This window comes from Oncorhynchus clarkii, chromosome 12 (genome assembly GCF_045791955.1).
Source record: "Oncorhynchus clarkii lewisi isolate Uvic-CL-2024 chromosome 12, UVic_Ocla_1.0, whole genome shotgun sequence".
Classification (NCBI taxonomy): Eukaryota; Metazoa; Chordata; class Actinopteri; order Salmoniformes; family Salmonidae; genus Oncorhynchus; species Oncorhynchus clarkii.
Window position 1 is genome coordinate 23,162,956 of NC_092158.1, and position 14,896 is coordinate 23,177,851.

The 14,896-nt window shown below is 41.1% G+C and overlaps 1 protein-coding gene across 1 annotated transcript in view; it reads left to right on the top strand.

Annotated features, from left to right (window-relative positions):
• Positions 1 to 3,510: 3,510 nt before the first annotated feature.
• Positions 3,511 to 14,896, top strand: part of LOC139421937 (calcium binding protein 1b) — a 28,839-nt gene continuing 17,453 nt past the window's right edge. The window contains exon 1 of the mRNA XM_071173073.1: positions 3,511 to 4,396. Coding sequence (XP_071029174.1) covers positions 3,704 to 4,396 — 693 coding nt within the window. The 5' untranslated portion in view covers positions 3,511 to 3,703. The remainder of the gene's footprint in view (positions 4,397 to 14,896) is intronic.

A 14,896-nucleotide genomic window follows, 5' to 3' on the forward strand; every position in this document is an offset into this window, starting at 1 on the left:
GAGCTTCAGATCTACTGTCCCCCACCTGTTAGATCTTCTGGTCTATCATTTAAGGGGTCGTTCCATGAAATTATGTCCTTTTGTATCCCTTTGATATTTTAAGTAGAATTTGTGGACCAATATTGAATTTTGAAAGCCTGTTATATTAAATGAGCCCTTTAATATAGATCATATAGATTATTCATATTGAAAAGGAGATTTATTGAATTAAGACTTGCTAAAGTGCCAAAATTCTGCATTTTGACATGTCCATCTATGTACCGTCTCAGACCTCTAGGAAGATTTTAACCAACTTAACCCCAACATTTCTCCAAGTTTTCACCATCATTGTAAAGCCATAGTTATTTTGTTTCTTTGATAAAAATCATTTCTGAAGATTATTATTTATTTATGTAATGTTATTAGTGATGAATTTACATCTTTCCATTTACATCTGTTTAAAGTTAAGCCTGTTAGGTGAACTGAACTCTCGTTTTAATATGGTGAAACTATTCATTTAAAAAAAAAAAATGTCAATAGACACATTGGAAAACTGAGCGGGTGTAAGGGGTGCGTAACTGGTGGCAGGGAAGTCAGACGCAGCAGAGCAGAACTAGGTAATAGCCGGAGCAGTTTAATTTCAAAACCAACGGCATCAAGAAAATAACAACTTGGGTACAAAACCCGATGCGCACTAGTCAACATGGGCACAAGCACTTACAACAAACAACACCACACAAAGACATGGGGGGAACAAAGGGTTAAATACACAATGAAAACCAGGTGTGTGGGAAAACAAGACAAAACAAATGGAAAATAAAAAAATCAGATCAGCAATGGCTAGAAGACCGGTGACGTCGACCGCCGAACACCGCCTGAACAAGGAGAGGAACCGACTTCGGCAGAAGAGAATGACACGTCTCCTGTTACCCATAGATAGGCTAGAAATGTATTGATAATGAAATTTAAAAAATTAAGCTTGTCCTTCTGTCGCACACAAAAAGCTTCCATTCCCCCTGTCACAAGATGAAATCGTCAACCCCGTCACGCCAACACTACTTTGTTTGGTACTTACTTAATAATATAGTTTTTTTTAACCTCTTGAGATGGGAAAATATGTTTTTTGTTAATTAAGTTGAACGTGTACTCCTTACACTGTAAAACTGGATACGTTCTGGCTACTCAAACATTTTGAGGAAACTGATTACCTTCATATGAGTAATACAAATGCAGGTTTTTTGAGTAAGGTATACTTAAATGTAACGCCCCCACTAAGCCACACTTCCAATAACTTGTGAGTGTACCTTGCCTTTTCAACGGAATTGTAGAGTAAACCACCCATGACTGTATTTGTTAGTGACAGAGACATGGTTGTTGAATTCATTCATTTTCAGTCCTGTGGCCTTCACCAAGTGAGTTCCTAGGTGAATATTATCATTATAATTGAACCCTTACATATATCATAAGGCCTTATACAGCGGCCTGAAACACATAATTTACAGGCCACATCAGGCCTGCAAGTAGGGTTGCAAAATTCTACAAACTTTCCCAAAAATGTTCACAGTAATCTTCTAACCAGTATTTATGGGCAACATGGAAAATGTACCTGAAATGTACTGATAATCGCATTATACTGTCTTGCAAAGTGATATGTAATTCCTATTGGAATCCAGCCAACGTTAGGTTATCCAATAGTTGCAATTTGTATTCATCCACAACCTGCATTCATAATGGCTGCCAGGGATAAAAATAGTAGGAGGAAATGACCTAACCCAGCAAAACTGGAACAACCATTTCAGTAATGGGTGCACAAATTCAATAATTGGATTAGTTAGAATTGTTTTATTTATCTTTGTGTATCATAGCATTTAATAAATCAATCAGTCAATGTACATGCAAAAACAGATATTAAAAACATTTTTTTTTTAAAATCAACCTGCAGTAGAGCATGCTGGGAAAAAAGTTACCAGTAAACATTTGATGTAATAATGACTTTTCATTGACTTTGAGTACAAATTACTAGAAGTATTTGAGTTAAACATGCCTTGGGGTTTACAGTGTATGACAGAATGTAAAAATGAAGTGAAATCAAACGTTTTCTTTGACCAAATTGGTGGAACAACCCAAATATGTATGGTCAAGAATGTATAGTGAATTTCATTATTTATTATTCTTTAAAAAACTCTTTTTTTTTTTTTTTTTTTTTACAATTTCCATTGAGACATTTGACACACTCATATGAGTAAATGGTGCTGTTCAAAATACCCTTCACATTTAAGTGCCCTTTAAAAAGGCTTTGCAAAAGTTGTAAAAACAGTTTGTTTCTAGAGCATTTTTGTTATTGGTATTAAACAGTAATAACTAATTGATTGAATTATAACAGACATATAACTCAATTATTTAGCAAGCACAAACAATCACGCAATTACAACCAATGATACATCCCTTACAAAACCTTTATAAAAGGTGAAGTGCTAAGTAATTGTACATGTGATTTGACCATTACAAATGTATGGAGATGGGGTTGGAAGGTGAAAGTACAATATTACATAAGCTCCACTTTCAGCTTGAGAGCATCTGTTTACCCTAGAGAGAGAGAGTTAGGGTTAGGGAGGATGGAGGGAGGGAGAACACTGGGGGAGAGAGAGAGGCCAGAGAAAGACAGAGGCCATTTGAGAAAGAGCCAACTGCCAACAGGAGTGGTAATAGCCTATTTAGACATTGTGGAGGAAAATAAATATATATAGATTTTTTGTTTTGATGGCATTGAGCAATAGTGTTTCACCGGATATATATTTGAAAATGTTTAGAGTAGACTATAGGATGGATGGAAAGTTGGAAGATGGTTAGATAGGTCTGGGGATGGGGAGTTTGGTCGGAATTCCATGCAGGCTGTTGCTTTTTACTCTGGTAGAATGGCAATTCCTAATGGTCCTCAATGGTCCTACTAGACAGAAGATGAGAGGAAAAGAGGAAAACCGTTCATTCCCTGCAATATGATTCATTGATGAAATTGAGAATATCATGCTGATACTAATGTACTTAACTTTGACATGAATATAGGAATATTTGTCCAAGAGATGCAGTTCTAGTTAGGTATTTTAATCAATAACTGAACAAAAAACCTTTGATTGACAATTGTTCTGGCAAGGCAGTGAAGTAAAAACAATGTCGTACCCCTCTCACCTATTATCTTGTTTCGCATCATGTGATGCTCAACCTCATGGCCCCCCGGGGTCGGGATGAATGAGTAAAGCAGTGACTAATTATAATGATATTCGGCTCTTTTACGATTCATTATAATCTGTGGTGACGCGGGACCTAACGAACTTTGCGCGAGGACAGTGTACGGCACGCCGCATAGCAGGCAACTATAAAATCCATTTCCAAAGCCACCCAAATTCACTGATGCGTTCTGCGCGTGTATAGAAGCGACTGATTCGTCACTTCGTATGACACGTAGCCTCGCATCTATACAATAGAGCGAGCAGGTGGCATTCAGAACTTTATCATTTCGCAGTGGGTGGGTGTTCCTAGTTTGCACTGTAGTCTAGGCTGTTGAGACGCGCGAATAGGTTACTGAGAGGGGATCCAATAGACTGCCCTGACTAAACAGTATACCGGCTAAATGCCCAGCACCTGCAACTGTCTTCACACGACCTTCAGTATTGTGCTGGTATCTGCACAAAGTAATACATTAAGGTAAAAAGAACGGCACACGGCAATGAGCTCCTCTCTTCCCAAGAGCGAATCTACGATCTCTCTGTTGAGATCCTCAGCGGTCCCGGTGAGTCGCAGATCCGCACATCATTCCGAGCATCATGGGTCGCGCAGCCACCGCAGTCACCATCATCAACCCGAAGGGGGTAGCGGTGTACCTGACGAGCCGTGTTGGAGCGATGAGTGCGAGGCAAGCGCGCGCAGACCGCTTTGTGAACCGAGGCATGCCGGTGGCAGGACAGACAGGAATGGAGGTGATAAACGGGGACATTCCCACCACTTCCAACAACACAGCAACCACTACGATGACGGCTACAGACAGGAAGAAATGAGAGAGCGGATGGATCGCAGTGGGAAAGACCGCAGTAAGTCGTCCAGACACCTCCACCCACACCACCACCATCACAACACCTCCAAATGTGACCTGCCGCCTGCGCATCACCACGGGAACGCACGTCCGGACCGGAGGTCCTCGCCAACTCCATCCTATACAAAACAATCCGACGACACTGCGTACTTTTTTGAATCAAAGGACAGAATAATTGCTGGGTCGTCCACGAGTTTAAACTCTGACCCACCAGTATCGTCCATGCCAGTGCCCGGTCCCCTTACCAGCCGGACCGCCAAAAGACTCAGCACAGCTCCACCTGAACATGACACCAATCTGCATCCGATAGTGAAATCAGTCTTCGGGCAGGTAGGTAAATCCGTGTCTAGACAGCACTACAACACATTGATTAGCCTGCCTACTCTCGAACAAACATTCAAAATCAACTCAAGGATTCAACAAGTAGACGGGGGATTATTAGTCACAATAGGCAATTAATTTATGTGCATTTGCCAAAAAACGCCGCGCGACCTAAACTCACTTTTATTTCAAGGGTCAATTTGAATTATAATTTCTAAATGCAAAAATATTCAACTTAATTTACACAATTAACCATTTCATGCATTTCGCCATTAAGGCTCTATTATGCACGGATAAACACGTAGGTGTTTTGTTGTGTAACACCATTAAACAGTAATTCATAACACAGAAATGAAGGATGAACCTTTCGTTCAGAGCAGGTAGTTGCAATAGCTATATGATGCGTGACAACAGAAGGCTGGGATTATGGATTTTTCCAACTGCACAGTGCACTATAACATTTCCCAAAGATTTTTCCTAAAATATTCCAATGTATTTGAAACAAGACCGTTGGATAGATATGAGTAGTAGCCTATAGGTCAGATTATATAGTTTAGACAGCTCAAGCATTAAAAAATTATAATGCTTCAGTGTCAGGTTGGTAGGATAGGGTCAAACGTGAGAGACAGGTAGAGCAGGAACCCAAGCCAAATGTGACCTGACACCCATTCACCCCAGCTGACCATATCAAAAATGTAGATATGTTTTGAGTCCAAATTTCACTTATCTGTGTATCTGGTAATTAGTTTGATGGAGGGGGTGGCAGACTGTCATGTGTGTTGATATGAAGGATACTCTCATCATGTCTGTCACCTGAGCAATGGCAGGTGGATCAACTTTCCAATCCTGTGGAAATTGTATTGTGCTGAACACACACACACACACACACACACACACACACACAGCTATTTGTGATAAGTCACACTCACATCAAGGTTTAAAAAAATGTGAGATTGAATAGTTATCACACTGTAATCATTTAGGTATGGAAAAGGTATAATCTTTGTCAGACTTTGGGGCCATAGACAGGTGATTGTGGATGGCAAAAGAAGTGTGCCTCTCCATCTTCATTCCTGCATCCCATCTCCTCTACTAATACAAAGGTCCTCCTCAAAGTCCTCATCAAATAACCCCGTTCCTATAGTGCCTCTGTTGCTCTCCATAGGCTATCCATTGTTTTCTTCCCGTGGCGCTGAGATATTAGTTTCAGTGCTAAGGGAGATAGAAAGCTCAGAAGGAGACAACACGTTTCCCATGTGTTAATGTGTGCCAGAAATAACTTCACTCAAACCAGGCCAGAGCTTCAATCAGTCACAGGAGTTCTAGGCAGCAAACCCCAATCTATGCAGCACTGCTGTGCTCTATAGTGCCTACAACATCTCAATCTGCTCCACAGTGAGACACGATGCAGTAGCCCTCTATCACTCTATCCAGTCATTGTGCTTTGAAATGGGAATATTGAAGGACCTTTAATGACAATATCTGTCTATTTCTCACTCACTTGGCTGTGAAATTGCTCAGCTGGAGGAGTTTTTGAGCAGAAAAAGTATGCAAGGGGACTGTGTCACTTGATGCTAGTTACTGTAAGTCCGAGACTTGTCAGAAAGCTCTGACTATTTCAGTAGGATCAGATCTATAACTGGATATGCAGCGTTTGTGTCCAATTACATAATAGCAAAGTTTCAAGTCAACTGAGAGTTGTGTGGTGGTGTCTAGATATTGCAAGATGTTCTGTTTGTCTGATACAAAGATGTGTGTGTGTACACTTGTCTGTGTGTGCACATGCGTGTGTTTGGATCTTTGGTTGTGATAATCTATTAGGTGACATTTACATGTCATATCATATCTAGCTTATCATATTTATCTTATCATATATTTTTATTGGCACAAGTATACTTTGAATACATCTTTTGATATGGAGTGAGAATGTACCCACTGACATTCTATATTTCATATTTTTCTTATGTAACATCAAGGTCTCCCTACAGAACTCATTCTCTGCCAGTGGAAGCTAAATATAACACTCCCAAGACCTGATTATGAGAGAGTGGAGGAGAACAGCCATTCGTGTGATAGTAAAAATATTCAAATCCTTTGGCTAACGCGCTACCTGACAAAGCCAGTTTGCAAATTGGTGACTAAAGCAGGGATTCCTGCATAAGAAAACATATTATCTCAAGCATCCATATAAATAGCATACTTTTGTAGCAGGGTAATATTTGATATGTGTATATGTACCTTACATGCAACCTGTAATAAGACTATTCAATTAATGGACAAAGTCTATTATAACTATATCTGACTCCATAAAGATATTTAAAATTGTAACGATGTGTTCTGAAAGTCGGGAAGCAAGTTCAGGGAGTGACTACATTTAATAAATAAAAGAACAAAACAAGAAACACGAACAGTGCACCGACATGGAACAGGAACAGGAACAAGAAGAAACTAAAGGGAGTGACATATATAGAGCAGGTAATCGAGGAGGTGATGGAGTCTAGGTGAGTGTCATTATGCGCCTAACGCTGGTGACAGGTTTGCGCCCTAACGAGCAGAGGAAAATATGCAAGCAAGCATTAGGCGTTTAGCTGAGTAAGATCAAGGAATGGTAATGAGAAGTGATGGCAAAATGCAAGTATTATTTAATAACTTTCTAAATTGAATGGATTCACATACAAGGCATAAAGCTTAAGTTACAAGGCAATAATGACATTATTAACAAAACATAATTCTAGGCATATTAAGGTTAAGTTACAAGATAAAGCATGAACAAAGAGATGCCTACTAGGCCAGAGGCATAGAAGCCTAGGAAATTAGAAAATATCAAGATGAGAGAACAACAGACATTCATTCCATTTATACCAGATATGACTTGTTTGTATTAAAAATAAATTGTTGACCAATCCAGAGACCAAACGAAAAGGTAGTAAAACTAAGATATCCAATCAGATCAAACCTGTCAAGGAAGCCTCTAGGAAGGGGGTCACATCTATGTGTGATGACCTGTGGGGGTGGGCAGAGTAGGACAATTGCATACAGTGTCGTCAGAGTTTACTCTGAACAACTAAAAGGAACCACAGAGATCATATATCCATACATATACTGTAGCTAGCTTCAGAGTTCTTTTGATATATACTAAACATAGACACTATAGTATTATTCTATCACACATTTAATAGTCAGTCCTCTGGATACTGTAGAGAAAGATGTTGGCCCCTTGATGGAGGAAGGGCTGACTGGTCCTTGGGCATCGTCTTGGGCCATTTTTCATGCTATGATGATAGAGAGCACATAAATTAGGGCAGAGCCTACACTTTCACTTTCATTTTCATCAGAAGGAATTGCTGAAATAGAAGGGCTATGAGTAAAGGGATGAGGGGGAGGACAATTTGTTAACTGACTTGCCTAGGGGGCAAAAAATTTAAAATTAAATGAGGAAAGGGATGAGGGGGGCATTATGAGGAAAGTGATGAGGAGGGGGGGGGGGGGAAAGGGGAGGGGGGGGTCATGAGAAAATGATGAGGAGGAGGGCGTTGTGAGTAAAGGGATGAGGAGGGAGGCGTTCCAGGCTGTATCAAAACCGGCCATGATTGGGAGTCAAATAGGAAGGTGCACAATTGGCCCAGCATAATCCGGGTTTGGCCGTGGTAGGCCGCCATTTAAATAACAATTTGTTCTTAACTGACTTTCCTAGTTAAATAAAGGTTAAATAAAAAATACAATAAAAAAAAAAAGAGTAAAAGGACGAGGGGGGCGTTATGAGTAAAGGGATGAGGAGGGGGGCATTATGAGGAAAGGGAGGAGGGGGGCATTATGAGGAAAGGGATGAGGGGGGCATTATGAGGAAAGGGATGAGGAGGGGGGCATTATGAAGAAAGTGATGAGGGGGGCATTATGAAGTAAGGGAACACCCCCCTGAAATGGACAAAAATGAATGGGATCTTATTGGCACCGTACGAAACATATACACAATGTACAATACCACTCAAATGGACGTTGTTTCATTCAACACTGATTGCAAATGCCATATGGCAAATGCCAAGTGTCACACAGCAAAAATCCAATAGATGGCGAGCACGCTCCACTGTAAATTTTCTTATTGCAAATGTAACACAAATCAAGACCCAAGAGTAAAATTTTGAACATTTGAAACTGCTTTCTGGACTGTTTTTTGAAATTCTTTAGATTTTTTTTTGTCAATTACACATGTATAAGAACTGTATGAACATACGTTTGTCATATTTTATTGTCATAATTATTTTTATTGTCCATAAGGCATAAGTTTTGTCCATTTGCAATATGATTTCATAGGTCAAAAGTCAAAGTCAAAAGTAAGTGAACCATTGCCAAATGCAGTAAGAAATGCCCAAATGCAATGTGAAAGTATTGAAAGTGCCAAATCAGGATGATATGTCCATTTGCCATGTACGATCATAGGGAGTCGGTTTACAGACCCAAAAGTCAGTGAACCATGTCCAAATGGCATTTATACTGCCCAGATGATATATAGCACTATGTTAAGCCATGAATGAACCTAGATGGTCTATTTTTTTTAAAAGATTTTTTTAAAAACGTCCAAAATGACTAGGGACGCCCCCTATTGGATGGGCACGGGTGGGGGGTGCAAGGGGTCTACGGTTTGGTAGGGAGCACCCCCCACCCTTGCCCATCCAATAGGGGGCGCCCCTGGTCATTTTGGACGGTTTTTAAAAAATCTTTTAAATAGACCATCTAGGTTGATTCTTGGCTTAACATAGTGCTATATTTCTTTGACATCTGTTGCCTAATCACACATATGACGTTTTGAAAAGATCTGACCTTTTTAACCTTTCGAAACAGCCCCTATTACACCATTTTAAGGCACTTCCAGTTGACACAGGAAGCTGAAAGTGAACACATATCCTTCTTGGGGTAGGCTCTTATAGAATAATGAGTTTTTAAGTCTTTACGTTAAGAACTGACTTATTTACAGAGGGTTGAATGAGTGTGTGTTATTTCAGAAAATCACAGAAATCTCGCAGAGCGCCGAAACCCACCTTAACGGATTTGTCTGAACATGCTGCAACTGGATCTGTAACTTTTTTGAAGAAAAAAAATAATAATTTTGAGCATCACCAACTGTACATTGTACGATTTCTCTTAAATTACGATAGATAAATGTCTGGTTCTTTTTTTCCTGACACCATAGGTTCATGTACTTTGACGTGAGGGGTTCAAATTAGCGCTCTATTTTCGTTTTTGACCTTTAATCCCAGAAAAATGGCCATAGCTCAAAAAGAGTTGAGGCCTCGATGCCATCTTGTTCAGGGCTAACTGCCCATTATGCCAAACCTATGCTCACCAAGTTTCGTCTTCAAAGTTTTTTCCGTTTAGGAGAAATGGCCACGTCGTGATTGGTGATGTTTTGTACATTTGCAATAAGATTCCACTCGCCATCTGCTGGAATTTACCTGGACCGCGGAAAAATGACAAAAATTTGAAAGTTTTATAAAACGGAAACCGAATGTCCGAGAGACTTCGTTCGATGACTTCCCGGAAGATCTGGCCCCGGTGCACGGCCCGCCACCGTCGGCGAATTTTAGAAAAATTTGCAGACTTCTAGTAAGGTACATTTGCAATATGGAGTTTCTCATCTACCATACAGCAAATGCCAAAATGTGCCCTTCATGTATGAAAGTGATGAGGAGGGGGCGTTTTGAGGAAAGGAATGAGGAGGAGGGCGTTGTGAGGAAAGGGATGAGGAGGGGGGCATTATGAGGAATAGGATGAGGGGGCATTATGAGTAAAGGGATGAGGAGGGGACATAATGAGTAAAGTGATGAGGAGGGGGGCATTATGAAGAAAGTGATGAGGAGGGGGGCATTATGAGTAAAGGGATGAGGAGGGGGCATTATGAGTAAAGGGACGAGGAGGGGGGCGTTATGAGGAAAGTGATGAGGGGGGCATTATGAAGAAAGTGATGAGGAGGAGGGCGTTGTGAGGAAAGGGATGAGGGGCACGTTCCAGGCTGTATCACAACCGGCCATGATTGGGAGTCCCATAGGGAGGCACACAATTGGCCCAGCATCGTCCGGGTTTGGCTGGGGTAGGCTGTCATTTAAATAAGAATTTGTTCTTAACTGATGAAAGTGATGAGGAGGGGGGCGTTATGAGGAAAGTGATGAGGAGGGGGCGTTATGAGGAAAGGGATGGAGTGGGGCGTTATGAGGAAAGGGGATGAGGAGGGGGCATTGTGAGTAAAGGGGATGAGGAGGGGGCATTGTGAGTAAAGGGGATGAGGAGGGGGGCATTGTGAGTAAAGGGGATGAGGAGGGGGGCATTGTGAGTAAAGGGGATGAGGAGGGGGGCATTGTGAGTAAAGGGGATGAGGAGGGGGGCATTGTGAGGAAAGGGATGAGGAGGGGGGCATTGTGAGGAAAGGGATGAGGAGGGGGGCATTGTGAGGAAAGGGATGAGGAGGGGGCATTATGAGGAAAGGGTTGGAGGGGGGCGTTATGAGGAAAGGGATGGAGGGGGGCGTTATGAGTAAAGGGGATGAGGAGGGGGCGTTGTGAGGAAAGGGATGAGGAGGGGGCATTATGAGTAAAGGGATGAGGAGGGGGCATTGTGAGGAAAGGGATGAGGAGGGGGCATTATGAGTAAAGGGATGAGGAGGGGGGCATTATGAGGAAAGTGATGAGGAGGGGGCATTGTGAGAATTGGACATGAAAATAATGAGTGTTTAATGATGAATGATTCCTATCAATAAAGGAAAATCCTGATATAAATACAATATCCCTGTCTAGACGTATGAATTCATGCATAGCTACAAATTTTCATCAGTTATGAATGATAACATCATTACACTATACTCTCCATACTCATCATTACACTACCCACTGGGCACACACTGGTTGAATCAACGTTGTTTCCACGTCATTTCAATGAACCAACGTGGAATAGACATTGAATTGACGTCTGTGCCCAGTGGGTCATACACTCAATTCACATGGATCATAATTATCAGAAACATAACTGCTTTCATATTTTCTATTAATCTGTGTCATACATAGCAGTCTGCGCATTGTCATTGTAGTCATACTTTAATTATTGTATGTAGGCTACAATTTCCAACTCCATTTCCATTTATAGACCAATCCAGGTTACAGCAGTCTATTCACAGCTTTCACTGTTGTATTGAGTACTTTATTCAGGGGCGCGACCTTCACTGGGGACATGTCCCCTCCAAATTCTGAAATTGCATTTTTGTCCCCCCCAGTTTTATCATTGGAATGTGATACAAAACAAAGCAACGGTGTGCTTTAGGACCAGGTGGACATCTCCAAGCGGTCAGGTACGCTGTTTGGAGTGTTTAAAAAATATGTACATATATATTATGGCCTCCCCATTTCGAAAACCAAAGTTGCGACCTTGAATTTTTTTTTACCTTAAGCTACCACTTCTGAGGAAAGAAAAATATTCTTTGGAAGTCTGGGCAGGAAGTCTGGGCAGAGAAGTAAATGGATGATTGTTTTTCACCAATGCCTAATCACCAGATGACACCACCAGATGATGGTGGCTGCTCACAATATGTACTGTAAGTCAGAGAGTGTGTGTCTGTTTGTAAGATTCAATGTGTGTTAAGCATTTGTATTACTATAAACTATAACTAGAAACCCTAAAACACACAGCTTATTCAATGTATTAAAAGTGGTATTTTTAAAGAGTTTAATTCCAAAACGCTATACATCCATTTTCTGAAATTTGGGTAGAAAATTCAAAAGGCATTGGCACATCTGAGCTATCTTTGTTGCAGGTGCATGGTAAAATTAAATAAACGAGAAATGTTGGTAAAAAACACACACTGTCTAATCATGGCATGGCGTTCTTCAATGACAGACATGTCCACTATATATACAAACGTATATGGACACCCGTTCAAATGAGTGGATTCGGCTATTTTAGTCACATCCGTTGGAAGCAACATCCAGCACAAGAACTGTTCGTCGGGAGCTTCATGAAATGGGTTTCCATGGCCGAGCAGCCACACACAAGCCTCACCATGTGCAATGCCAAGCGTCGGCTGGAGTAGTGTAAAGCTCGCCGCCATTGGACTCTGGCACAGTGGAAACGCGATCTTTGTAGTGATGCTTCATGCTTCTCCATCTGGCAGTCTGACAGACGAATATGGGTTTGGCGGATGCCAGGAGAACGCTACCTGCCCGTATGCATACTGCCAACTGTAAAGTTTGGTGAAGGAGGAATAATGGTCTGGGGCTGTTTTTCATCGTTCGGGCTAGGCCTCTTAGTTCCAGTGAATCTTAACGCTAAAGCATACAATGACATTCTAGACAATTTTGTGCTTCCAACTTTGTGGCAACATATTGGGGAAGGCCCTTTCCTGTTTCAGCATGACAATGCCCCTATGCACAAAGCTAGGTTGATACAGAAATTGTTTGTTGAGATTGGTGTGGAAGAACTTGACTGGCCTGCACAGAGCCCTGGCCATAACCCCATTAAACACCTTTGGGATGAATTGGAACACCGAATGCAAGCTAGACCTAATCGTCAAACAACAGTGCCCGACTTCACTAATGCTCTTGTGGCTGAATGGAAGCAAGTCCTCGCAGCAATGTTCCAACATCTAGTTGAAAGCCTTCCCAGAAGAGTGGAGGCTGTTATAGCAGCAAAGGGGGGTAACAATTAATGCCCATGCTTTTGGAATGAGATGTCCAGGTGTCCACATACTTTTGGTCATGCAGTGCATTTGTTTAAAATCTATCACTTGATGCTATTTATCTGCCTCACTCTCAGAGAAATAAGTAGTACTTCTAGGTTTTACACAGTCAATTGTAACAAATAACTACATTTTCAATAAAGAACTATACAAACTTATCATTTGTGAAATCAATATTTCAAATATGTTTAAAAATAATAATTAAATACAGGAATATGAGATCTGTATGTAAAACAGTTACATTTGATATTTGTGTCATTTAGCAGATGCTCTTATCCAGGGCAACTTACAGTAAGTGCATTCATCTTAAGATAGCTAGGTGAGACAACCACATATTACAGTAAAATATACAGGATTCGAACATTCCATTCCAGCGAAACGAATGTAAATACAGTATAGGGTTTTGCAAAAAAATAAATGTTCATAAACATCTAAAATCTATGAATAAAAACTCTAAGAACAGTAATATTTTTACATACACATGAAGGTACCCATAAGCAATCATTTCTGATGAAAAAACAAGTGAAAAGTAGGTGGCTATATTATTTTGGATATAAACTCTTAATTTATGTGTACAACAGTATTTGATAACAGGCTATTTGGTTCTTATCCAGTTTACCCAGCTTGAGATAAGTTACACTCATTAATAAACTGTGTGTGATAATGATGTGTGTGTGTGTATTAGGGTAATGATCCTGCCAATCCCACATTAGCAAATTCACAGTTCGCAAACCCAACCTCTGTGTGTCATACGAGCAGCCACAGGGGTGACAGGAATTTAAAGAGTGAAGGAATTGGATAAATAGGAGGAAGATTCTGAGCTATGTGGGAAGGCAGTCATGCTAACAGACCTAGGTTATGTAAGGAAAATACAGAACTTTATTTTTCCCCTTCAGCTCCTTGGTCACGGAGCATTTGACAGCTCTGGAGATAATGCACGTGTCACGCCCTGACCATAGAGAGCTGTTTATTCTCTGTTGGTTGGGGCGTGATAGTGACTAGGGTGGGTCATCTAGGTGATTAATGGTTTATGTTGGCCTGGTATGGTTCCCAATCAGAGATAGCTGTTTATTGTTGTCTCTGATTGGGGATCATATTTAGGTAGCCATTTTCCCCATTTTGATTTGTGGGATCTTGTCTATGTATAGTTGCCTAGTAGCACTGTTAGCGTCACGTTTCGTTTGTGCTATATTGTTTATTTTGATGAGTTCGATTGATTAAAATATGTGGAACTCTACGCACGCTGCGCCTTGGTCCAATCATTTCAACGAGCGTGACAGCAAGGAAACCTCTCCGGTAAAAGCACAGCTAAAGCCTCCTTTTCCTGCTGGTGGTATGCTCCCTCCTCCCTACCTTCCCTTGTCACTATTCCACTGAATAATTTCCTATTTCACTCTATGGACCCCCCCCACCCCCCACTCTCTCTCTCTCTCTCTCTCTCTCTCAAAAAAGAACAGTAAACATTACACTCCCAAAGTTCTAAAGGAATAGACATTTCAAATGTCATCTCTCTCTCGCTCTCCCTCTCTCTCCTTTGTAAGTCTCATTCCTTTCTCTTTTTTATTAGTTCTCTGACCCTCGCTCCATCATTCCCTGTCTTCCTCTCCATCTCTCCCTCCCTCTCTCCTGCCAGGTCATACTGACCTTGATGAGGTCTGAAAGGGAAAGAGGGGGCAGAGAAAATGGAGAGAGAGCATGGATGACGGGAAAGAAAGAGAGCATGGATGACGGGAAAGAGAGAGAGCATGGATGCCAGGATCATGGATACATGGATGACAGGAAAGAGAGAGCAT